Raw genomic sequence first — 27,101 nt, 5'->3', positions numbered from 1 at the left:
TTCTTTCGCACACAAATAAATTCAATATAGAAACACGAAAGCTTACGGGAACGCCGACCCCCGGCTGGACGTTAAAGCGCATTGAAGTCGAAACAAAAACGGTCGGCCGTCGTCGTTGGCAGCATGTTCTGGTGACCCTTTTTTTTTTTGCTGCATCTTTTCCACTACCGGGTACCGGGTACGATTTCCCAACGGCAGCAGATTACTTTGTCGTTTTGTTGGGAAACTTTACTCCTGATTTGATTTCCGTACCCGATGCCTTAGGACGATGCTGGACAATATCAAAACTTGAGCAAAAAAACAACTTCTGTCGAAAAATCAAATCCAACCCGCTCATCAAAACGATTGACCATGTGGCCTTTTGCTTCGAGCGCAACAGGCAACGTGTGCGTTCGCGCCTTTCCCGAGCGTACGCATCATCGGTCGTGAAGTCTCCGAACGCAAAACGACGATGATGACGACGACAACGACGATGATGATACTGCTGCTGCTGATGATGTTGCCCGCCCGTATCATGTTCATTGGACGATGGAAGTGGTGAGGAAGAAAGGAGGGAATGGAGACGAGGGTTACCCATTGGGGTGGTTCTGCTTTTAAGCGTCCGTTCGGTGGCAACGTTACCTTAGTTGGCTCGCAGCGTTTCGAGCAGTAAGCAGCAAATCACGGAATCAGCAACAGTTGCACTGCAGGTATGGCCGGGTGTCCTTTATTGCTTCCCACCGAGGACGGTCAGTCTGGGGCTGAAGAAGCATTCTACTGCTCAGTTCTGTTTTGCGCCTCGGACCGTGCAGGTTGATAGTGATCGTGCTGTGCTGTGCGATTTCAGTGAACATGAATTAGGGGTTTTAAGTAGTGAATGGTGTGGGTTGTGCTGATTTTAGGGTGTTAGGACTATAGAAACTTAAAACTATTTTTTTTAAATTATGAGCGACAAAAATCTAGAATTAGTGCAAAACACATTTAAAAAGAAAACGCAACTTCTTTCACTTTATATTAATTTATTCTTTCCATAAAATGTATTGTAATAATTTGCGTGATTTTAGAAAGATAATTTTTAATACATTTTTTATTGTAAAATTTATAAAGCATTGTGATGGAAATTCTACAACTCTGTCATTTTTATACTATTTGTATGAAAAATTTAAATTATAATTAACAAAATTAATCATTGTAAATGTTTTGAACTACACCAGTTGTATATCTTTACTTCTTCTTTTTTTGTTGATTTTTTTCCTTTTGTTTGTTATTTTTTAAATTTAATACTTTGTTTTACTTATTGTTGGTTGCTTAGTGCAGCTGTTTTATAATTTTTTTTAGTGAAATAATGGTTGTTGTAGACGTTTTTCTTTATCGTTACTCGTTGAATAGCCGTCGGTGATTTTTTTAAATCATGTTTTCATGTATTAAATTAGTTATAAAGTGTTTAAGTGCGTCTGTATTTTAAAGAAAAATTCAAGTTTAAATAAGTTTTTATTGAACGTTTAAGGTCTTTTCATTTTATTATTTATTACACGAAAGTATTGTTATTATACATTTTAGTTCAGTATCTTTAAAGCTTTTGTTATGGCTAGAATAGAATTACCTACAGTGAGTTGGAACCAATTTTGGACACTTTCTGTAAGCGAAACATTCGCCTGCTAAAAGTGTCTGCTCAAAACGATTGGTAAACAGTGGCAAGTGCTCGAAAGACCGCAACACATCGCCTTGCGTAGATGTGGTTCGATTATTGCTGGTGTTCCGACACCCAAATGTGTCGATCTGTTTCGTTTCTTGTTCCGATGGTTTAACACCTTTTTGAACCTGCACACAGTATGGACAAAGTGGTGCCCAAATGAGCGGTTGCAGTAGATCGTCGACGGCCGGTGATGTGGTGGTGGATTAGTGGTGGACCATTGCTGGAAGGACCGCCGGTTTTTCGGGGGCTGTCGTGGCGTAAAAATTAGTGCAAATAGGGTGATTAAGTGGTGATTAATTTGTTGACGCAAGTTGCAAAAATAACCGACCCCCTCGCGCGATTTTGGGTGACGAAAGTGTGCGGAATCCTTTGGCGGGCAGGGTTAAGTGGGAACACTCGTGGGTGGTAACTTGATCGACGGACCAGACGCACCCGGAAGGGGTGTTTCAGCGGTCTGTTTGGTTATCTGTCCCAGAATCGGCCCGGAAGAATCTAAAGACCTGGCTAAGACCATAGACGAGTACGAGGCTTCACATCAATTTCCAATTAATGGTATGTTTGCAGTTTGATAATTAGACTGTTTTAACACTCACTTCACAACTCTTTGCATCGACATTCATATTAGTGGTAGACACACAATTGTTCGTTGTATTTACAGTAATTAAACCCATTTACCATTTACCATGGACCATGTTTCTGGCACCCAACGGCGGTTCGTTTTTTTTTGGCTTGTTTTCTTTTGCTGCAAACAGTTCTAAATTGTATGTTAAACAAAACTTTCCTTCCTCCCTTCGTTATTGAGACGAGCATTTACCGCACGCAATTATTGTCACTTAAAAAGGATTAATTTTTTTGCGCCGAAATGAGTTTGCCGACGGGGTCGCGACGCGTGTCGAAGATTTTCAGTTCACTTTAATTAATATACTGCAGTGCAATAAGGCCAATTTTGCTAGAGTAGATTGTTCTGTAACGGTGGGTTTTTTGTTGACTTAAATTGGTTGAATTGATTCAAGAAGGATGGTCAAAGGGAGAATTATACGATCGTTAAGCGATAACGTGTCGTTGAGTGTTTTACGTTGTTCTTTTTAGCAATGCTTTGGTGTTGTTGTAATTGTAACATTTTAATTAGTTTTTTGTACTTCTTTGTACATACATTTGGACAGTTTAATATTTTTTTTAGATGGTGGTTTGAATTGAATAAAGTGTATAATTTTTACACTACTTTGTGAACTTGTGAACCATTTTGTCGCATCTGGCAAAAGATAAAATTTGACTAAAATTAGAGAAAATTTAATTTTTAATTTAATACATTCTTTCATATAAATAACAAAAAAATGAACAAAACCTATAGATAATGAAAAAAAATGTTGTTAATGGTTTCCCCAAGGATTTGTAGGGCGTAAATTTATATTTAATTCATTTAAGTTTAGTACTAAAATGTGTCTGCCTTCTGGTGCCGTTTGTATGTTAAAAAAAAAACATATTTTCAAAATGAGTTAAATTATTATTATCTTTTCTTAAAATGAGGTGTGATTTTGTTTAACTTTTTATTAACGATTTTGTTGTAAAACTACATTTTGATTTTATCTGACGTGACGATGACTTCCACAGCCTGTTAAATTCTCAACATAATTAATGTAGGAAAACATTATTTACGATTCATAAAAGTTCACCTACGAACACAATTTGTTTTAAATTAAAAAATAATAATTCTCCCTTTTTGCCAAAAAGGTTTTATAAATAATATTCCAGCCAAAAAATATCTTTATTTAATGGTAAAGAAAATTTGTCATTCGAAAAATGTAAAAGAAAGTTATTTAACCAGATAATATTTAAAATAAAACTATGTTTCTTCAGTTATATTTAAAAGAATGTAACGTTTTTTTCATATCTTATTTATCTTCTTGTCTCTAAGTCTTCTTGACTGTTTATTACTGATAATAATAAAAATAATAAAGTAAAGGTTTAATTGTCTTTTAAGCTTAATGTTTTTTTTTGGAAATGAAAAATTTATGTTAAGATTATTTACATTTAGGCACAAATTTATAGATCTTTCTTTTAAAGAACCGTGCCAGGTTGGTAGCTTTTACTTTAAAACAATTTATATAATTTCATTCATACCAATCTCTATTCAAATCATTTCAATATTAAGTTCTGTGAATGTTTGGAAGAAAATTGAAATAATAACTGTTACTATTTCAGTGGAATTTTGAGCATGTGTTGACGTTGATTTTTGTTAATTGATCGGTTGTAAGCTTTTGAATCGGTTGAATTGAACTAAAATTATTCTACCTCAAAACATTAATTTTTTAACTCTTCCAATAGATCAAAATTTCGTCCAAATATATCTTAGAAGCCCAAACGCCAAGTCACCTAAGCGTCAATAAATGTCAATCATTTCCTATTTCAATTTCACTACGAAACTGATTTGCCATTGAATTACTTAGCATCTATTACAATTCGATCACATTGATAAGCGCTCATCTTATCGTGGCATGAAACAAGCTGTCACCAAAAACATTCGGACAACGTTTTAACCTTTCCATCGACACTTGACTGACGCAGCTTGGGTCTGTTTACTATATTTGCCAAATTTGTCCTACCTAATCATCAATTAAGCGGCATTCGTTTGAAGGTTGTTCCGAGATAGAATGGAGTTAAAATTTGCTAAACAAACAAAACACATTGCGACGGAAGTTAACCTGATGATAGTTGAACATTAATTGATTTATTGTGATAAATTAGAGACAGGTTACGATGGAAAAGCAAATTCTGATTGAGCGTGAAATAGTTGATCGTTTGAAAATGGCCTGAAAGAAGTAGTAGTAATACGATCGTCTTGGTATCAATTTTAAATAACACTTTATTAATTGTTTTTAATTGATTTTTTTTATTATTTACTTGTCGTTTTTAGAACATTTTGTGTTTGAAATACTGAAAAACAGCACTAATAATATTTTATTTGATTCGTTGCTAGAAGGAAACTTGATCAGTAGTACTAATGCTAAGCTTCGAATACTGCAAATTCAATTCCAAAAACCATTGTCAATGTGTAGCATCACACCGGAACCCGCAATTTCCACCCGAGGGGTAAGGGGCCTATCCGGTGCAATCTTGCACCTTCCAATGCCAAGGACGCCGTGTACTTCCTGCACGCCATTTTGATCGTATCGTTGGCTGGTTGGAAAATTGTATTCGATAGTTAATCACCTTCAAAACTTTGGTTCCGGCACATCCACCCAAACACACACAGACAGCGGTTCGATAGGGCAACTTAACCTCCTTCCGTTTGGCGACGGAAGTCGGTCCCGAACGAAACCATGTTGAAGGTTCCGTCTTATCCTTTTCCAAAAACCCCCCTTGCGAGAATAACGTGTGCAAGATCTTTACAATCTCCAAAGACGGCCAAAGCTGCTCGCCACCGTTACTGTCTCTGCAACGGCACTGCACAAATGAAGTAAAAGAACCTAAGGTTAGGACTGCAGCCTTTTCCTTCGGCCACTTTCCCGGATGTGCCATGTACCATGGTGCGGCAGTAGTCGACGTTGCTCCCGATGGTATAGTTTATCGATTTCATGTAATTCATTTTCCAGTTCCCATTGCCATTGCCCGTAACCCAATTATGGTAGGCCATCAATGGTTGTGTAGTGTTCCGTAGTGTTCATCGCACCTGCAATTGCCCGCAAATTACCGACACCGATCGAGACGGGGCCCTTAAATGTTTTGTTACTGGCAGCACCCGGAACACAATCGGGTTTCCCCTCTTGCGAGCGACTTGCAATCTGGAAATGGGGCCTGTACCCTTCGGAAGGTGTCGGTGTTTTGTGGGCAGACGGCAATAAACCATTGCTGGTTCCGGTTCCGACGCAAAACGCAAATGACTTTTATTCTAATGTGTGCGTTGTCTCTCGGTGGATTTCTACCGTTTTGTCCGGACCGGATGTTTGAGTTCTTCGTGGGGTTGGTCTAATGGTGAATGGTTTGAAGTAATTTATATGCTTCTTAATCATCGACTGATGGGAGTATCTTTCAAACTGGACACACTGTTAGAATGTTAAGGATGTAAACATTTTCCTAACATCCATTAACGATGCTGGGATTGATTTACAACGCTCAACATTCATTCCTAGCTTGAATTGGAAACTGTTTTAATGTTTGTTGAAATTCATTCTAACACCATAAACGCTGTGTAGTTCTTTAGACATTTAGACATCATCAATTTACGACATCTGAGAATTATACTTCGCTTTAAAATGCATCCAACGATATTGAAGAGGGCAAGAAAAAGTGTTATTCTAAAAAAGAAAAAAAAAAGGATGTAATAAGCGGGTGTCGTAAGTTACGATCTGGGTTTAATTTGAAATCTCACTTTTCCTTGTCTCAATGGCCCGCTTTGCTGAGTAATGCTATGCCCCGGCTCAAGCAAAAGGGAATTATTTGCTGAACGAACTGATTGTATCTGGATGGTTGTCTAGATGAGACAGTGAAGGAAGTAAATAAAATAGGAAAAATTATGCGGGGAACGTTGAAATTGGACTTAACTGTTGAGCTTAAGAAAAGCTTTAAATATTCTAATGTTATACGTTTTAAATTGTAAAAAGGCATTTCAAATATTACAAGTTGTATTCTCAACTTTTATGATGTTTTGATAAGTAGTATTAAGTAAGTTAAATTTTGTTTCAAGACTTTTTCAAAACATAATAATGAGATATATTTTAAGGACCTTACCTAGCAAGCAAGATACAATTATAAGCTATATATAAGTGGATTAGGATATCTTTTCTTACTGCAAAAAAGAACTTTTCGATTCGCTTTAGTTTTCCTCAAGTCATTAAATTTTACATAAATAAGGCTTCTTTGAGGCGAAATCTTAAAAAAATAGCTAAAGGGATCCTTAACTAACAGTAGATCAATCAGTGAGTTATTTATTTATTACTTATTTATTATCTTATATTTTTGGCTACTTATTTATTCTTCACTATAACTACTAGGTGATCTTATTAATCTCTTATCATCATGGCAGAACGAGTCTTACTATTTTGCAAAACAGTAAAGTATTTTCTTAGTTTAGTTGCACTACAAACCTCAAGAGGACTTGCCCAAACATTTTAGGGTTTCCTTAGCAGAATAGTCCGAATCCTTTGTATCGTGGGTTTGGATGGTATTTGAAAACCCTGGTCCTGTCGTGTAGAACCTGCCTCCATAATGCGTTCACCACCTGACTTTATAGTTTGATAGGTTATAGAAATCCTTATTCTTGGGACTCTTTCGGTTTCTTGGTACAGACATTAGTGAAGTAGTGGTGTTTTGAATGGAGTATCCTCAGGATGTAAATTAATCAAAAGTTTCTCTGTATAGGCGAGAATGGTTTTGTGAAGGTGAAGTTCTGAATGACTCTCCAGCCGTGATCACGAATCTGTTCATCACACTTGCTCATATACCTAGGTATAAAACTGTCGAATACTTATTCCTAGCGAACCCCACCCAATGCCACCAACACTATGCCAAGATCACCCAAAACGTTCCTTATTACCTCTGAGGTACTGTAATGCATCAGTGTAGAGATCTTAGAATTCTATTTCCTCAAACCAAAGTCCAACTGAATCCAAGGATTTCACTCATCTTTATTCCAACTGTTCCTATACTTTACTCAAAAGGAGAAATTCTACAAGTAGTTCCCAATAATGCTCCATAGGTATCTCACTTCAAGAGTCAATTTCAGATGCAGATCACCCCGTTGTTTGAATTCTGACGCTTTACTTACCTTGCTAGGTCCATCAGGAAGATCCCCGTACGCTTGTTTTGGGTAATTGTAAACAAACAATCTCACTGATCGATAAACTCTCTCTCTCTCTCTCTCTCTAACGAAAGTCATATGTTCGTAAAAATTAACAACCTTCATTGCCCTTTGCCACGCTGAAAATGTGAAACATCCAGACACAACAAAACAAAACACACTGCAATCCGAATATTTCACACGACCCCCGCAAACAGAGATGGTATAAATGGCCAGTAAATGAAATTGTTATTACTTGATTTGCGTTCCAAATGCGCCCCATTTACGCCTCACAGTTGATAACGCTAAGGCGAAGGTTCGTGTTTTTGGTTTGGTGTTTAAAAACCGATTTAAACTAATTTCTGAACCACCTTAAACTGGCATATTCTCGGTTTGTATAATTGTTTTCTCACTTTTCCATGCCGTGGCTTCATTTTAATTTTATAGCATAATCATTGCGAATGTGAAGAACTCGTCCGGACATGGCCATGCTTGGACGGGGTTTCTTATCGTGTCGGACAAGACAAAGGTGCCGAAATGGCGCACTGATCGTCTGTAGAATGTCGGTGCAACATTAAAGTTTTGACTTTTTAACACTGGAGCAATCAGCAATAACGATTCTATCTTTTTAAAAAAATGAGAAATGCAAGAAAAAAAACTTTTTCAAATTAAATTATATCCTTCTAAAGGGTACGAAAAAGTGCGGCAGCATAAAATTGACAAAATGTGTAACAAAATAAACAAATAATACCAAAACGAGATATTCGCCACTATCTTGCTTGCACCAAAACAAGCAGCTTTGAGTTTATGGAAAATGAAATCATCATTTGTAGATGGAGCAGAAAATCGGATTACGGTACCAAAAGCCTCCATTTGGGACGATGGGAACTAAGACTTCCTGTGGCTTGTTACAGATGGAAATGATAAACAAGTGGAAGAAAAACAGAAGAAGCAAAACCAAGAAAAGAGACATAAAAACACACAGACACACAATAAAAGGGTTGGATGTACTTAATCAGCGAATTTCGATTTGACGAAATGAAAGATCCCTCGTAAGTAGCGACACGAAGGACACGAGTTTGTGATGGTATGGGTTAAGGAAGAACTGAAGTGAAAAGTTTAAATAAATAGAAAATTAAAGAAATGTAAGTTATCAACCAAAGTTAATAAAAAAAAGCACATCAGTAAAAAATTATTTCCGAATAAATAATTTGAAAAGAAATCACTTCAAATACAAGTAAAAGAGATTAGCCAATTAAAAACTCCCTTTATATTTTCATTACATTCGTAAATTATAAAATAAATCATTTATAGTTTTGATTTGCTGCCAAAAAATGAATAATTTTATTTCCCATTCCGCTTAAAAAAAGAAAACATATGAATGGAGTTTGGGGAAAAAGCTATTTAAACAAAAACATGTCCGGAAATCGGTTGTCTCGAGCTTGTCTCTGTTACGGCAAATGGAGTCACTCGCATGGCGCATCAATTATACCAACCGTTGATGAGTCAGGTGTTTTTATGAGATTTTTTGTTTTTGGTTGGCAATGAGAATAATTGGGAATTGCGGGAATGTTTTATGATCGTGAGGATGGGTAATGAAAAGAGGTTGAAAATTTGGACTACCAGAAACTTTTTATTTCGTGATATAAAACTCTCACTTAATGCTATGAGAAATATTTTTTTAAAATAATAAATAAAATAAATTTTACGCTATTTTTTATTAGTTTATTTACTTCATTAATTTTTGGTGACTAAGCTAGTATTAGTAAATCGCCCAAACTGTCACAAATTGGGTGTATCACTGACAGATGACAGTGATATTTCATGATGTGCTGAGGTGCGATAAATTCTTATTTAATTAATAAATCGACAACAAAATCTACTCATGCAACCAAAAAGGCCATGAAACCTATTTATCATAAAGAACATTAAACGCATTAATACGCAAGGGTTAATTGTAGAGCTTCAATCAGTGTCCAGCAAAACCGTCCACACTTTTCCGCACATTGACGGATGGTCACTGTCATGGATATTTTGGGTCAAAAGCGCCAACGTAAGCGTTCGTCCGTCCCAGCACAATTTAATTAACTTCTCTAGGGGGGGGAACTCATACCGCAGTAACGTTCTAACCGTTGCCGAAATTGGGTTGATTCGGACATTCAACTAGCCCCACACCATGGGGCGTGTACGTGTGTGCCGCCGTGAAGGAACAGCAGTACTTGATGTTTGGTAAACAAAAAAGGCGAATAATCAAAACCACTCGAAAGTGGTGAAGTAAACGCGTTTTAATCGGTTGAACAAGAATGTCCGTGGGTGCGAAACGACGATAATTAGTCGAATTGTGGTTTACAGAAGGATCGGTTTCATCAATAATGATCTGTTTTGGCGGTACTGTCCAAGTTCATTTATGAAATATTAGAAGAATTTTTTTTTGATAATTTATAAATTTGTTAATTTGTAGAATTTGTTCATGAAGTTTTCGTTTCATAATTTGGAACAATTTTCATAATTTTCTACAAATGATTAAAAAATTATTTTAATATTAATTGATTGTCTCCAACTGTTGAACAAAAAGTCAGCTAAAGAACTGATAAAAAGTTGTTTATTTTTACAACTTTCAACAACAGTCCAACGCTGAACTGACTATCCGGCTATGAGTAAATGAAGGCGAGGAAAATAAAAAATGGCGAAAAAAAGACTTCTTTTGAGGTCCTGGGCCACACAAGAAAAGGCTTATGATAAGACCGTTAACAGTTCTAACGAACAGTCCTACTCTAAGGCTTATCGAAAAAATTCCTCAATGTAGTGTTGAGCAAACGAAGTATAAGAATTTTTTTTCATAATTTTTTTTTTGTACTTGCCATCTAGAAAAAAAATTATTTTACACCTAAATTTAATATTTCTTCTTTTATAAGTATAAATAACAAGCAATATAAGTAGTTAAAACACTTTTTATGATGTGTAGAATAATTATATTTCAATTTCAATTCTACTATATTCTTCTATATTTCAATTTTAAAAGTCTTTTCTATGTTCTATCGTAGAAATTAGTGAGAAATTTTAATTTTATTTAATGTTAAAATTTGGTTTTATTATCCTTTTTATAGTTTTAAAATATTAAAATAATTAATTTATTATAAATTTCTCATCAACAAAAGCATTTAATAAAGTGCAATTATTGTTAAATAATGTTATTAATTAGTATTACATCTATCATTCCACTTGCTGACCATTGCTCACCATAGCTATCAATAGCCATTGTTTGTTTATGGTTGTTTCCTGTAGATTGGACGCGTGGTGTGATAACGATGACAAGACTAACAACGTCTAGAAGAGATAAGCATTTTTCGGCATTTTTGATTACGAATCCATCAATGGAAAAAGATACACAATATCGATGCGGAAGAATGTTTAACATTGGGTTGTGTTAGAAAAAAAATTGGCTACCTCAGGTGCCACGCAGTCTACCGGAAGATAAAGCATTGTACAGAATAGCGAAGTTAAATTTGGTCAAATATTTTCATTCTTTTTCGCCATCTTTTGTGCTGTAAAAACACACCCATAATTATTACTTGTGGTAGGCAAGAAATATGTCGTATTTAACAATGACTTGGCGAACAAAATCACTTCCTCCTATCATTCATTATACGCTCGAAGGCTTGAGGTAGGTGTGTATCAAATAAAGATAAATCGAAACAAAAAAACCATTCGTAGGTGCGAGATACCGTGCAGCGATGAGTGAGTCACGCAACATCCTCCCGGGGTGATGTAGCATCTTTTTTTTCTTCTTTGCGTAACCATCTACCATCGAAAAGATTGTCGCGAAGGTAGTATGTAAATATGGCCGCTACCGGTCAAAGTCGCGTTTGGATGGAATATAAGGTTTTTAAGGTGCGAAAGACACAGTTTACCCGTCACATTCGTTACGCCGATAAGTGTTTATCGATGATTATTCAAAAACCAAAAGTAATCGGCATTGGGAATTAGTCATCCAAGTGTTGGCCATTCAAGCATTGCAGCTATTATGCAATGGTGTGAGGCATCTTGCGTTTTTTTTTCATTTTGCATTAACGAGGTGAAATTTTACTTAATTTTCTATATTTTGCTGCATGATCATTTTGTACGCAGAACAACGGTGTGTGTCATTACGGTACCCGTTCGCTAGATTTGGTTCTCTTATTGTGCCATCAAGTGATTGATTCGATAGTTGAGTCATTGGGTTAATCGGCTTTGATGATGAGGTTAACGTTACCGTTATCTTTACGGTGATAGGAGACAGTTTTGTACTTTGTAGCACAGATTAATCCTGCGGTCTTGGAATTCCCGTACATTTCATATTGTGTATAAAACATTTAAAGCCGAATGTTTCATATCTCTTGGTGGAGAAGTTAAACGAATGTTTAATTGTCATTACTTTTACCACAAACACCATTTCTGGACTTTTTTTCCAAGTTGAAGTGGAATATGTAACGGAAGAGGTGGAGTTTTCAATGCTAAGATAATCTTTTCAACTGACTGACTAAATCAATTCTAAGATAATCTTTTCTACTGGACACATTTCTGTTGTGTAGAGTTGATTAGTTGAGAAAGCTGTTCTGCTGATCACGCCGTTCTCCGGGCGTCTTTCTCAGGATTCGCCCAAGCTTTCCAACTCTTGATGTAAACGTAATGCTTTGGCACTCGCTGTCCCGTGTAGTACTGCGTGATAACGTTAACTTTCGCTTACGAAATCGATGGTCTGACACTCGAACGCAACGCAGTGCATCAAGGATCTTGGTGTTCTGCTTGACTCGAGACTAGCCTTCAAGGATCAGCTCGAACACGCTGTCGGTACTGGAGTACGCCAATATCGTTTGGTGGCCTACTGCAGCTCGGCCACTCGCACGACTCGAGTTCATCCAGTGCAAGCTTTCGCGCTTCGCTCTGAATTCCAAGGATCGCCGACTGGATTATCGAACCAGGTGTTTGCTGCTCGGACTATCGCCCCTTGAGAATTTGTTGCTGTCCGTCAGGAGATTGTTCGTAGCGAGTCTAATAAATGACCTAATTAGCACCTTCGGTCTATGTTAAGTTAATGTAAGTTCATGCACTACTAACTCAAAAAAGTTGACTAGCTCAAAAACGATGGTAAGATGTCATATCTTCCTCTACATTTTCTATTTGTACTTGAATAAAATCCAGAAATGTCTCTACCTTAGTAAATTGAGACATATTTGAACAATTATTTTCTGAGCATATTTAGTATTTAAAAATACACCATACTAACATCCGGATGTCGTGGACAAAATAGCAATGCGATAGCGATTGTAAAGTGTTAACGGAAATAATTCCACGATAGGAAATGGAACGCCATTTAACAGTAATAACTAAAACCGAACGGCCCTTACCTTACGCCATGTCACAGCATTTTGGTACCGTTTCCGGTTAAATGCTCGTTATGTTTAGATCATTGCTATAACCATTTACCTTGTCAGCTTCCGAACATGGGGGTTTTTTTACCGTCTTTCAGTGTATTTCTTTAATGTGCTAAGAAGAAGAGGAAAAAAACCTTTCCGAATATAATCTTGCCATCTTTTGAAAAACCTTTCCCGAAAAAACCCAGTTCGGCTTTCCCACGGTTCACCCACGGCAACCGTTCCTAGTGATAGAAGGATGGCCAGCTTTACGCACTAACAGCCCGCAATGGAATTTAACAAACACAAAACAAGCACCCGATTATAACTTTCATTAAGAATAATAAGACAGCTTTAGAGTGAATGGAGAAAGAGGGAGAGAGAGAGAAAGGTATGCAGAAATGGGGAAGAAAAGAAACCTGTATTTTGTTTACAGATAAGGTAATCGCTAACAACACGCAGGATAACCAAACTCAATGAAGAAAATGGCAAACAGAAATCGGGGAAAATGAGGGGAGAGAAAATTTGTTTTTCCTCTTGCTGCACTTTACAACGCAGGCGAACGGGTTTTCCGATTCCGGTCGTTACGATGATCTGCCGTTACGATTCTGTTAACTGAGTTGTGTTGTGTTCGCTCTGCTCACACTTCTGTTGACTTTTATACCATACATAAGCTTATTTTCCACTTGTGTTTTTTGGGGGAAAAAAAAGATTTCGAAAACCGTCTGCCTTTGCTTTCGTATGCCAAAAAACTTTCGCTTTGAAGCTGACATGCTCATATTTGCATGCCGTGTGTAAACGGGTGTGTTCGTCATATTTGTCGTGCTTTGGTTCTCGTTTCGGTCCGAGATTTTTCACCTGTGTGTTCCCAAAAAAAAAACAAAAACAAACAAAACTAGGTTCAAGCAGCAAAGGATGTTTTTCACCCCGCACAAACATGATGCTGCTGATTGCGAGTTGATACGGTACCTATGGGAAGGCACAGCTTTCACGGGTGACCAGTTCGCTCACTGCGTGATAATGATCCCTGCTAGCAACCGATTCGTAACCGGAAAAACCGATTGGTTGAAATTGCCCGAGTTTGTTTGACTTACGCCGTGGCGTACAGGTTGATGCCGGGCTGAACTTATTACCGAGAATCACTAAATGTTTCCATTACGCGGAACGATTCTTATCGTTGTTTTGGAAACTTTTGGCCAAAAAGGTGCAGGTTAGGTTTTGCTATTGACTCTTTGCTCGTGCTCGAGTGAAATGTTGTTGGGAAGTTGTTGTTGCTGAAAGCTTTTTTTGTGTGTTTTGGTAAGGAAAATGTTGTTTATCTGTGAAACACCAGGCGTCTCCATGAGGGGAAAAGTTCTGTTGAAAGTTTAATCAAAATCAATGTTTTATTTTAGCAATTGATAATCAACTTCTTTGAAAATATAATTAAAGTTTGCTCTAGTTAATTGAATTATTATTTACACCCAGCTTGAGGTTTTGGAATTTATTTGATGCATTTTGAATAAATTGTTAATGTTTACTTAATTAACATAAGTTTTGTAATATTAATTTATTTTATTCCCTTAAGTCATTAATAAAACATTGACTATTAAGAATTTGTTTGAAAAATTTTCTTCTTACGTAAGAAAAAAACAACAGACTACTCGCACAAAAAAACGACACCTTTAAGCAATTTTACAGCCGAACGAATGCTCTTTTTCCGCATCATTTTACCTGTTTAGTCCCCGGTGCCCTTCCCGCTACTTCAATTCTCCCTTTGCATCCAATTTGCGCTTACCTTCTTTCACGATACTCACCACGAAAAGCTTATCGTAACCGGAAATGTTACCATTTTGCACATCCACAGAACAGTTTGTGGCCAGTATTCATTCTGTGTTCAGTATTTCTTTCTATTCGTTGTGCGCTTGTTGTCCATTTTAAATATCATTGTCTCTCTTGTCCGTGCCGGCCCTTTGCGGTCGGTAGGCTTTGAAATGTGAAAAATGAACAAAAAAAAACAGAAACATTTCATAACAATCATAAGAAGTTCATGAATGTTTTTGAACCCGCCTGTAGGAAGCAAAAAGTCCTATCGGTTTGGAGTTTTTTTTGTCGTGTTTGTTTTAGATATTTTGTTAAATGGTCCTTTTATTTAGTATTGTGGTTATCAGCATATTAAAAAAAAACTCCTTTCTCTTCCTTTTTTCTAGTGTACAGAAGAAGCAGCCCCATAATGTCCACCTTTGGAAGTAATAATTAGCGAAGACAACTTCCTCATCTGCCGAGACGCAAGGCTTTTGTTTTCGTCCTTTTGCGGGCATCCTAGCCAAAAAAAAACAAAGGATCCGCTCAAAAGCTCAACCACAAAACCCGTACCTTCTTGGAAGCGAAGATGATAAGTTGGTGGTTTAATCGATCGGAGATGGAAGCGGTAACGGGCTCGTTTGTGACCGTGTTTTAGCGTTTTTTGGGGAAGACTTACAAATTGATTTGTTAGAGCAGCGCCGATCCGATACACAGGTAGAGGCCCCCTATTATAAACCCATTGAAAGCATCGCCCCGCGATAGCCAGGCTGTCCATCCAACATTTTGCAACGAGAAAAGAGAAAAGAACCAACCCGGCACGATGGGAACCGAGCCGGGGACGACCAATTCCTCCGGTTCGGGTGGTTCCGGTTCACGGGGAGCCAAAAAGCGTGACTCCTGGCATACGGCACCCGGTACCAACGGTACGTCCGGCGATGGTGGACGCGATGAGCCGCCCGATTCATCCGACACGGCAGCAGTACTTGCCGGGGCCGGTCCAAAGGAGCCAGCTTCCAATGGAAGTTCGGCCCCGACCAAGGCCACCACGGAGACGGCACAGATTCTCCAGTCGGGCAAGGAGCGCAACCTTGTTGTGGCATTAACCGGTGAACGGCGTCGCGAAACCTGGAGTCAGAAGGCGGAATTCCTACTGGCCGTGATTGGATTTGCGGTGGATTTGGGGAACGTGTGGCGCTTTCCGTACATCTGCTACCAGAACGGGGGCGGTGCATTTCTTATCCCGTACTGCATTATGTTGCTGTTTGGTGGATTGCCACTGTTCTACATGGAGCTTGCCTTGGGACAGTTTCATCGTTGCGGTTGCCTCTCCATTTGGAAACGCATCTGTCCGGCACTGAAAGGTAAGTAGTAGTTGAGTGTTTTCTTTTGTAAATATATTTAAAAAAGATATCATAAAAATTGTGAAGTTTTTTTCGCGGGGGAGAAAATTGTTGCCATACATATATGTAAATACAGTGCGTAACATAACTGTAAGGGTGATATTTTTTTTAATTAATTTTGTGTATATTAAAAAACATGATTAAAGAAATAGATAAAAAAATAATTATGGGTTAAAGTATTAGAACTACGCTTGTCCATTTACATATCCAGTACAAATTGTTTCGTAAGTACATCAATTTTTTCATGTAATATATCTATACGACCACCAACGAGAATTCAGCTTTTAATATATCCAATCGTCTTAAAATTTGTTCAAAAATACAGTTGTTTTAAAGGACGTCTAAAAATTAAATAACATTTGGCACAATTTTTAGAAACTTCTGGTAATGTCTGCCACACAATTATCAGTCTTCCAATGCGAAATTTCAAGAATGTAAATTTTTATTTTTTTGTAATCTTGCGTTATGGTTTTAACTTTTTTTTTTGTCATTATTCTGCATAACCACAATCTATACAGGCATATAAGAAACGTATTGTAAGTGATTTAAATGTGTCCATATTTTTATTTTTAGTCATGACTTTGTAGAACATTTTTATCGATCTCTTCAACTGTGTGTTTTACTGTCCTAAAGCTACTGAAAATATAGTTATGTTACGCACTGTATCAGACGAATGTAGAGACGTTAGCCTTGATGTATGCAATTTGCATGACAAAAGTATCATGATGTAATTTTTTTAAGTGTCTAATAATATACAATCGATTTTATAAATGAATAACTAAATGATTTCTTGGAAAACAAAAGAACAAATTGAAAACAAAAGTTTTGTCGCAAAATGACACGCGAAAAATTAATGATTTGACCATTCCACTAATTAACCCAATCGGATTGAAAGACTTTTATTTTACAATTTTGGAGTAAAAAAAAACTTCCCCTTTCTTTCTCACGATCCTTCTGGGAAGAAAGGGAAAAGTCATCCTAAATAAAAAAGATGCTTTAGAAAAATTGGGTACGTTGCGGTTATTTCTTTTTTCTTTCGCCGGACAGGTTGTTTATTATTTACTCACTTTCATCCGAGCGGTTTTGAATGTCCGTTTTGTGGAAGGTAGGACAGCATAACAGCAATAATTCGCTGTCCGCGAAAACCCCTCGTACGTGACTTTTCAACGTTCCATTGGATCGATCAGTCGTACGCGGCGTTAGAGTTGGAGACTATTTTTTCCTCCATGTTTTTTTTGTTCGTGCCATAACCAAAACGGAGGATGAAAAGTGCAGGAAGATCGCTATCGGATATGATGCGAGCAATCAAGCACCGTAGACAAATCAGGCAAGTTGGGTTGATTCGTTAAAGGAAGTGAATAGCAGTACCGCCGTGTACTTCTCAGCAGCAGCCTCAGGAAGTAGATAGGCGGAGACATTAACACACGACGCATGTTTCTCTGGCACGCAGACACAAACGCACGTGCCTACGGTATAATGGTTACAATTGCTTCGCCCGGGTTTTGGTGCTAAGCGGATCGGAAAGCGGAAGTAAAGCTGGAAAGGAAATCGGGGGGAAAAAATAGGGTAAAATCAAGAAAATTTCCACTCGTTACCAACCGTCCCCCCTCCCCAAAGTACATTCGAGGCAAGAGGGAAATGCGCCAGGATGAGATCCATCATTTAGATGATTTCCCTCGCTTTATAGGAAGGAATCCACCTCTAAAGTCTATCGAGATTTCGATTCTTCAATTGCACTTTTTTTTCTTACCTTCGGGGATTTTTATTTTTCGCATCCTTCCACTGCGGAAGTCCACTCCGAAAGATTTGCATACAGCAATGCGTTACAATGAGGAAGAATAAATGTGTGAATGTTTGTAGATTATTGCACCTCTTTTACAGGGTTGTAATAAATCAACAAATCAATTGCACGTCGCTCATCAACCTTAGTATTCTATGCACACACCACGTTACGACGAACAACCTTTGCCACAGTGGATGTGAAGATAGAATTTACCTTTCCTATGTTCTGAATGGTTTGAGCAACCTCTCGTTTTCCTCGATTGGTATAGTTTTTACATACGCTTTGACGCTGTGCCGATTCAGATGGATGATCCTTCTGAAGAGCGAACGAAAACCGAATGGCGATGATACCGGATTATCTCTGATTTACTGGAAAATTTATGAGCAAAAAATCGATCTAGCTGTAAGCAAATAGGAGGGAAAAATTCCACTTCCAAAAAGAACTGGCTCCATTTTTATTACATGGAGCAAGGTTTTCATGTGAGTTTAGTAATATTTTTATACGCCTGAAAGTAGGCAATTCGCAATGCAAAATTCACATAAGAACAGTACTTCATTTGCCACAAATATTGCATGTTCTCTGCTCGATTTCTTATCATTCACATGGCTATTGAATTCTTTATCGATTAGTTAGCAGGTTTAGTTTTACAATAGATAGTAGATAGTTCAACTCATCTATGCTCTTCGATTCACTACAAGCAAAGTAATATACTGTTTTTTTGTGCTTAATCCGACACTAATACAAGCATTATTTGCCTTCCAGAGGTAGAATCGTGTGCGAAAAATGTGCTTACAGCAAAAGCAAGCTAGCAAACGGTACGGAAGAAAATCGGCCAAGAGTACGTTACACCGTCACGGTAGCAAGGCAATAAAACACGTCCATAAACATTCGCTAGAAGTAATTTGAAATGGTAAAAAAGCGAACACGAACAACGGTGGCAAAACGCACGGTACAACAACTTGACAAGTGCTAACGATTATTGGTTCAAGTTTTTGTTTTTTTGTCGCTACTTTATCCTCTTCGTACGCGTTGTTCTCTCTCTCTCAGTTGGCGGGAGCTTAAACATGCTTTTAACCCCTGATGCGGCGAAACTCCAATGCAATGGTACAGGTCCGATTGAAGGAATTGGATTGGAAAGCTTAACATCGGTACTTCGGGATGTGGATTGTTTTTAGCAGCGGCTTACTGTTTTTTTTTTATCTATGCCGACCATGTTACCTTTTGCGAGTGTTTTTTTTCTTGCTTCTTGGACAATCGAATTTTATGTGGTGTTGTTAGTAGTGGTGAGATTGAGTGTTGGAATGGTTATCTTAAGGTATTTGGATTAATATTAAGATGTTAAGAAACAGCATGACTTCGAGTATGTATGTGTATATAGCTTTTAATTTTCTGCTCTAAAACGATAACAGATATGGTAGAGAGAAGTGATTAAAGGCGTGTAAAAATTTACTTTAAATTTAAAAAATCAAATCGACAACATTTGACATCAACAAATTCAAAAAAAGCTAATATTATAACTATTGCAAATGTAGGGTATTTGATGGAATCTGATTAATTTTAATTACTTATTAACTAATTTATACGCTTTGCTATCTTGTCCTACTGTAATATTTGTCCAAAAACCATTTCTCGTTTATTTTGGACATTACGACAGGCGGATATAAAAACAATCAAGCTTTTTTTATTTCATGTCGCCGATAAAGCTTATCATCACCACGTTGGGCATTTACCGAGATGAAATCCAAAACCAACTTTCAATTAGTGCAAACCAAACACAGTTTTTCAATCTATAGAATTGAACTAAGAAAATTTAAAAAAATCAGTCTCTAAGTAATCTGGTTTCAGAGAAGGAGGGTGTCAAGATCAAGATTTTTGGAAAAATGCTTTAAAAAATCAACTTTAAATCAATGTAATTTATTAAATACCTGACCGATGTTGATATTTTTTTGTGATTTGGAAAGAAAATGCAGTATGCAATAATGTATATTTGTACTGAAGCTATAAATTTTAAAACTATGAGCAAAAGCCCGTTGTGCGATTTTTATGATAGTTTTTTCGGACTAACTTGTTTTTCGGGGAAGCATGTACATAAAGTACTGGGCGTCTCCATAAGACATTGATTGGCTACAGCCGATCAATGAGAAAATAATTTTCATTTACTTTTGCATCGCTTTTCCTTTTTGTTCTAATGTATGATTCTTGTTATTTTCCCGAACTTTACTGTATTTATTCAATAAAGCATTAAAAGCAAAAAAATCCGAAACCAGAACCCCTTACAATTGAAAATTTTATTATTGACAGAAGGAATCTCATAACACACAAAAATTTATTGAGCACCCTGTGGTTTGAACTAAATTTAAAATGCATTTTTTTTTCTCTATTAATGATAACAAGCAATAAAAACTTAGAATTTCCCTTAAAATAATTTTAACCCATTTTTTGCAAAAGTGATGGAAATTGGAGTGATTTTTCCATAGGTTTTCCACTATTTATTTTCTAATTCTTCTGTTTCCTTTTCGTTCTAAAGCCAGTTTGGACAGTTTTGCTCTGTAGAGAAGTTTAAACAGATCAAGACTTTAATGTGTCTAAACAACAGTTTATATGTACTAAAGCACAATAAATTCGTGATTTATATCTTTCTTTTCCTTAATTTGTATTCACGATATCCTTGCGCTCGATCCTTTGCTAAGCTTCGATTACATTCTGCAGTCGACTTCGGATCAATTCCGAAATTTAGAGGATATCACCAAAATGATACAGAACAGCGGAAACCACCCTTACTAATTATTGTAAACTCGTAAAAAATGTGAGAAAAGCTCAGTGAAATCTGTTTAAATATAGTACTCGACGACAATGGAGCTTTTGAAACATTGATACTCAATACCAATACCAATTGAAATCTATGAAAAAAACCAGCGAAAAGTGTTTTAATTGTTTTAAAAACAAGAAGAAACCTATTCGAAACCAGAAATTCGAATAATCCTCAATAATAAATCATAAATAGATTTCGGTGTTGAATCCGGATTCTGTTGGTGTTGGAAACTTCGGTTTTGCAAAATTCAGGAGTCGGAGTGGATTCATGATTCTGCTCCGTAGTTCCCATCACTACTTTGCACCTATGTATGTATCTTGGGTGATCTTTTCTAGCTGAATAAAATATAGTTATTACTAAGCAAATATCTACTAAGTGAAGCCACGTTTTAAGTCCCATTTTGTCTTGAATTAAAGAAAAAATGGATTCTCTTAATGGTTCGAATTGACCCGAAGGCGTACTCGGTACCAACATTGGTGATTTAAACTACAAAACCAGTACAAAATTTCCATTCGAACCATCCTCTCAAGGATTCTCTAACTACAACTTTAACAAGAAATTCGAATGATCCAGAAATGGTCGTGGGTCGTTACGCCATAAAGACAAATATATTATTTTCCTGATCAGACATAAGAAACCTTGAAAGAATATTACAGTCAATGCGGTGTATAGAGTTTGGTGTAAGTTTTAAGTATTTTAATTAGAGATTTTGTTTAGTATTTGCAACTCTTCCAAGTTGACTATGCTGTTTCAACTGAAGAGAACCGCTAGTAATTGATGCACCTTGATTATTGTGGTTCTTTGGTTTCACCTTGAGCTTTTGCTCTAAATTAAAACATTGATGGCAATTTCTTGCACAAAACCACGAAACAAGTTCAAGTGCAGACAAACTTTGCCCAACCCTATCTTGCCCTAGTGCCCAGAGTTTCCCCCTTATCTTACGGCACAATCCACACAGCCCACAGCCTTTCGGATGTGTATAGCCTTAAAAATGGGAAATAATTTGAAATTGTTTTTGAATAGACAATTTAGCATCCATTTATACAGGCGAACCAAGCCCACCGAGAGCCCACCGGGTCGGGCTACATCATCTTCTGGACGTAACCCGGCGCTCCTGTCCCTCGTACCGGCGCTATGGTATTGATTGCGGAGATTGAGAGTTGGCAGGAATTAGATTAAATTTTGCCACCCTTTCATGCGTTTCAGTGCCGGATGTGTGAAATTTAGACATCCTCACCGGCTTGATGAGCAGCTACTCGAAAAATCATCGTCCGATGACGATGTCGCTTCTAAGAAGGGGGCGTACTACAATCGTCTTCTTGGCCGGGCGTACGGTAAGGGCAAGATATCCGTCATGCTACTCGAGCAAACGAACAAAAAAAAAGCTTAAACCGTACGGTATGAGTTCATCGTTCGTGTAAAAGGCTACACAGCTTGATATATTAAAAATTAATTTCAAAACATCTTTAAGATGATGTTAAACGAGAAAAATAAGATTGAAAAAAAAAATATGTCCACTAGAGAAAAAAAGCAGACATTTTCCATTGAATTTGTACCGAGACAACAAGTGACAATTTGCGTGTATCCTTAAAATCGTGCCCCTATGACCGTGCATGAAATACGACACCGGCAAGGAACCAGTGTTCCAGTGATAACGTCACAAACAATGCCTATTTCATTCGACTTCGGCAGGATGAGCAGGGCAGCCCTTTACCATTCCTCCACGGTACTACGGGCCCGTGTCCCCGGGAAGACGATGATGGTTGAGCTTTCGTGTAGGGAAGTTGTTTGAAATCAGACTTTCATAAATTCTGAACTTACAGACCGGCGGACGACAAAAAAAAACACTCCCCACCGTTGGTGACGAACGAATATGGCTAATGTTCATGCGGGTTTGTGAGTTTGTAAATTAATTTTGCACCCTTGGCACTCCGACTTCCGGGCGGACAATACACACCAAACGAGGGTGTGTCCGTGTATCAGTATGTGCGTGTGTGTGTGTGTGTGGGTATGTATTCGTTACTTGCTCAAAGTTTGCCTTCGTCATCCCTGCTTAAAGTGGGTTCGTTTCTTTTTACCGAGTTGTTACGAGCAATTAATTCACCCATCAGTCTCGGGAGTTTCCAAGGAGGAAGCTAGAAAGCTGGTCCATAAAAAAAGAAACCCCTCAGTGCCATGTCTTCCTTCGGTTCTGATTAATTGTCAGTGACTGAGTATTGATTCGACAGCAGAGTAGTGTGTAGAATGATCGTTTGGATCGTTACCACTCCCGTCTCAAGAGGACGCAGCACTCTGTGTGGCAAGTAGTAGGTCAGTCCATTTTGTGATTAGCATCGAATACATAAACAATAACAGAAGCTTTCCATTCCGGTCCATTAACAGTTTGTCCACGACGATACAGACACAGTGGAAAGAAGGGACACGAATGTGGTACGATGACTTTGATTTGAGCTGCTTCCATGTAGTGTTGCCTCCTTGCGGTAGGCTCGTCTCTAGTTTCAACAAATCGTACTAAGGGAACCATGACCGGGTAACTTGTTGAATCGTTGCATTTCGATTCGTTTGCCACCGCGTAAACCCCATTGTTGGGTACCAACCGGCAAGCAACAAGTGCCTAACCGCTGAGTTTGTAAACCCCGGCAGTCCGTACCGTACCGTTGCAACGGAAAGTAAATCCCACTTGGTCGGAAAGAATAAGAATCAAGCAGAAGGGGGAAAAAATGGAACCAGCAGGGTTTGGTTTACTTTGCCCTTAGAAAGAAGGACGTACGACACTCGAAAACTCGAAGGTTGTTTACCATTGACTAGCAGAACACTACATATACGGAGAACTAGAACATGGCCGAACCGCAAACCGAAATGTAGGGAAAGAAATGTGTGAAACATGTGCGAATGAACGTACCTACGTGTAGAAGTTTTTTTGGTGAGGAGAAATAAATCTATTGTGCAAACTCGTAAATGTACTGTTCCCCGGACAAAACGCCGCGCCCCCCCCTTTCTGGAGTTGGGAATTAAAGTGAGGTGCCTCCTTGCGGATTGAGTTTTTTTGTGTTTTCGTATCTTCTTTCTACGGTAGAACGTTTGTAAGTCCGTGGGTTAGTGACAGTTTCGATGGGACTTGTGGGTTTTACCGGACGGTTACGATAAGTCGGGAAAAGGGGTTAATCCTATTGTCATTATTTTATTTCTTATTATCTTTTTGTAGGAAAGTCGTACAGACTTGATGTTTTTAAAATGTCTAGAAAAATATATTTTTTAAATATGTTTTTCTCCATTTCGTACAGAAAGAAAAATTTTAAAATTATTTGTACCATTTTTTAAATTTGTATTAACGATTTGTATGAGGTTTTCGGATTTTTTTCGGATTCTAAAGCGTATATCTTTTGGTCTACTCGGTGTATTTGCATGAAACTTTAAAGAAAGATGGGTTTTTTTAGTTGTCCAACTAATATCATTTAGCTGATAATTTTAAAAATTCTTCTTTTGTTTTTTTTTGCTTTTTTTCAAATTTTTCTTCATATATCTATGACCGCCTGACCGGGTTGGTCATAGGATTTATATGGGAGTTTTCTTTTTTTTCGGTAGTTTTCTTGGACAACCTTCAGCCGAGATACCTCAGGAAGAACCAAACATAAAGGAAATTGCTATTTATGTCAAAAAAAACCTGCTTGTTCTTCACGTTCCGAATTTAACACACATTTCTCCAAATGTAAATAATTTGAAATATTAGCACTTAGTGTTAGTAATATGATAACATTAGAGGTTTATAATAGCTTACGTGGAAAGCTCTTAATTATAAAAAAAATAATTATAAAAACTTAATTATAAATTAAGCTGCGAAAATAATATACAAAGATAAAATATGATTGAAGATGATTAATTGGCTACAATTAACCCCGAAAAACTAGATATATATGCTTTATACATGATTTAGAATCCGAAAATTGAAAAATCCCATGCAAATACTATGGTCTACCCGAGTAGGCGGTCGTAGATATACGGAGAAAATTTTGTAAAAAATGCAAAAAAAAACAAAACCAGAATTATTAACATTCTCAGCTAAATGGTATTAGTTGCACAACTAAAAAACCCATCTTTCTTGAAAGTTTCATGCAAATACAACGAGTAGACCAAAAGATATACGCTTTAGAATCCGAAAAAAATGAAAACTTCCATAAAAAATGTATGGCCTACCCGGGTAGGCAATCGTAGAACAACGTGTTTTTTTTTTGGTCGTAGACACTACGGTTAACGAGGGGGATCCTTTTATGTGTGGAACTTTAAACTTTAAAAAAAAAAATTTTTTTTTTCTATCTTTAAAAATATTTCTGTGGCCTGTGTGCCTGTCTGCTAATTGAGTTGAGATTAATGTTTATCCATTTTTATTTTTTGGTAAAGCTGCAAATCGATGATTCGTACATAATTTTTGTGTGATAAAAAAATTTGCTTTTTATTGAACAGAATCAAATTGGTTCCAAAATGACCAAACGTATCAAAATGTAGCTTACAGTTGACCATAAACTCAGGCCTACCGAATCCGTATCGATGTGTCTGATTGGGAAATAATTCGCTTCCATAAATGACTCCTTAGGGATCAGCACGATTCCGTTCTTGTGCGCCCTCCAAGGTTTGCCCTGTGGGCAAACCATTACATTAATGGAACGGTACCACGGTTTACCGTCCCAACACCGACCGGTACACACACACACGCGTTCACTTACCCCCGGCAAAGGTTGACAATAAATCGGACGGACGCTTACCATCGTAAATCACCTGCCACCGACGCTATCCGATTTTATGCGTCACTGACCAATAACTCAATCGGATCGGAAGTAATATATTTTAAAATTATCATCCTTTTGCAACGATGCAAGTTTACGATTCTGTTGGACGAGTTCCGTTGGATACTTAATCGACATGTGGATTCGTTTTATATCTTTTCCCCCCCAAAAAAAAAATACAGGTGTCGGATACGCTATCTGTCTGATCGATATCTACATGGGCATGTACTACAACACCATCATCGGGTGGGCCGTTTACTATTTGTTCGCTTCGTTCAGCTACGAGCTGCCCTGGACCAAATGTGGCAATCCGTGGAACACGGAAAACTGCTCACCGGTCACTGGACGGGTTAATGCAACGCTCACCTCCACCACGGCTTCCGTACCAACCGTGACGACTACGCTCATGTCATCGATGACCACGAATGTAGCGTCAGCCGGTGTGACACTGGTTGCATCTGCACTCGGTAACTCAACGATGGCCACCACACACCCGCACTACTACCAGTATGATCAACATCTGCTGTCCAGCACACTGCCAACGATGCTGTCCAATCTGACCACCAGTACCATGTCGACCGTTGCAAGCATTGTCAGCGAAGGGCCCGCACTGTCCAGTCCGGCGAGGGAATTTTTTGAGTAAGTAGTAACTACTGGACTAAATCGGACAAAAATGCCATAAAGGTTTCTGTACAAATCATAAATCCTTTTGGTTAGAAAATAAAGTCTTTCCGTCTGTCTCGCTTGTGTGCTATCACAGCGAGCAGGAGAATCCGATAATGGCCGATAGTAAAAGTGCAGTCTCTTTATCATCTTTCGATACCGTTTTTTTTTGTTCGTCTCTGCAGACGACAGGTGCTGGAGCAGTACAAATCGAACGGACTGGACTTTATGGGACCGGTGAAACCTTCGCTCGCGCTGTGTGTATTCGGTGTGTTCGTGCTGGTATACTTCTCGCTCTGGAAAGGAGTTCGTAGTGCCGGTAAGGTGGTATGGGTGACGGCCCTTGCCCCGTACGTCGTACTGCTGATTCTACTAGCCCGTGGTGTCACACTACCTGGTGCTGCCGAAGGTATTCGCTACTATCTAACGCCCCAGTGGGATAAGCTCAATAATTCGCGCGTAAGTACAAAAAAAACTCTATGGGAGTTGTTGGGAAACTTCTTCTTTTCAAACCCTCCTACCCTCGTATTCGCAGGTATGGATCGATGCTGCCTCACAAATCTTCTTCTCCCTTGGGCCCGGTTTCGGAACACTGTTGGCCCTGTCCAGCTACAACAAGTTCAACAACAACTGCTATCGAGACGCACTGCTGACGAGCAGCATCAACTGTCTTACCAGCTTTCTGGCTGGGTTTGTCATATTTTCCGTACTCGGCTATATGGCACAGGTGCAGAACAAATCGATCGAGGAAGTTGGTCTCGAGGGACCGGGATTGGTGTTTATCGTCTATCCGGAAGCGATCGCCATGATGAAAGGATCGGTATTTTGGTCGATCATCTTCTTCCTGATGCTGATCACACTCGGCCTAGACTCAACGTTCGGTGGACTGGAGGCGATGATAACAGCACTGTGCGATGAGTATCCGCGTACGATCGGTCGCCGCCGGGAGCTGTTTGTGTTGATCTTGCTTGGATTGATCTACATCTGTGCGCTTCCCACTATGACATATGTGAGTATATCTTATTAAAAACTT

General features: G+C 38.1%; 1 protein-coding gene across 4 annotated transcripts in view; it reads left to right on the top strand.

Annotated features, from left to right (window-relative positions):
• The first annotated feature begins 362 nt into the window (after window positions 1–362).
• LOC125766979 (sodium-dependent serotonin transporter) overlaps window positions 363–27,101 on the top strand; it is a 31,543-nt gene continuing 4,804 nt past the window's right edge. The window contains exons 1-6 of one of the 4 annotated variants that reach the window (XM_049433140.1): window positions 363–689; window positions 1,811–2,227; window positions 15,034–15,990; window positions 25,588–26,044; window positions 26,254–26,527; window positions 26,604–27,077. In XM_049433140.1, coding sequence (XP_049289097.1) covers window positions 15,450–15,990; window positions 25,588–26,044; window positions 26,254–26,527; window positions 26,604–27,077 — 1,746 coding nt within the window. In that variant the 5' untranslated portion in view covers window positions 363–689; window positions 1,811–2,227; window positions 15,034–15,449. Of the gene's footprint in view, window positions 690–733; window positions 862–1,810; window positions 2,228–15,033; window positions 15,991–25,587; window positions 26,045–26,253; window positions 26,528–26,603; window positions 27,078–27,101 lie in introns of those variants that run through there. The other 3 variants (XM_049433141.1, XM_049433142.1, XM_049433143.1) reach the window with 3 other exon arrangements.

This window comes from Anopheles funestus, chromosome 3RL (assembly GCF_943734845.2).
Source record: "Anopheles funestus chromosome 3RL, idAnoFuneDA-416_04, whole genome shotgun sequence".
In the NCBI taxonomy this organism is placed as follows: Eukaryota; Metazoa; Arthropoda; class Insecta; order Diptera; family Culicidae; genus Anopheles; species Anopheles funestus.
The sequence above is the reverse complement of the archived record's forward strand: the minus strand, read 5'-3'. Positions and strand labels throughout refer to the sequence as shown.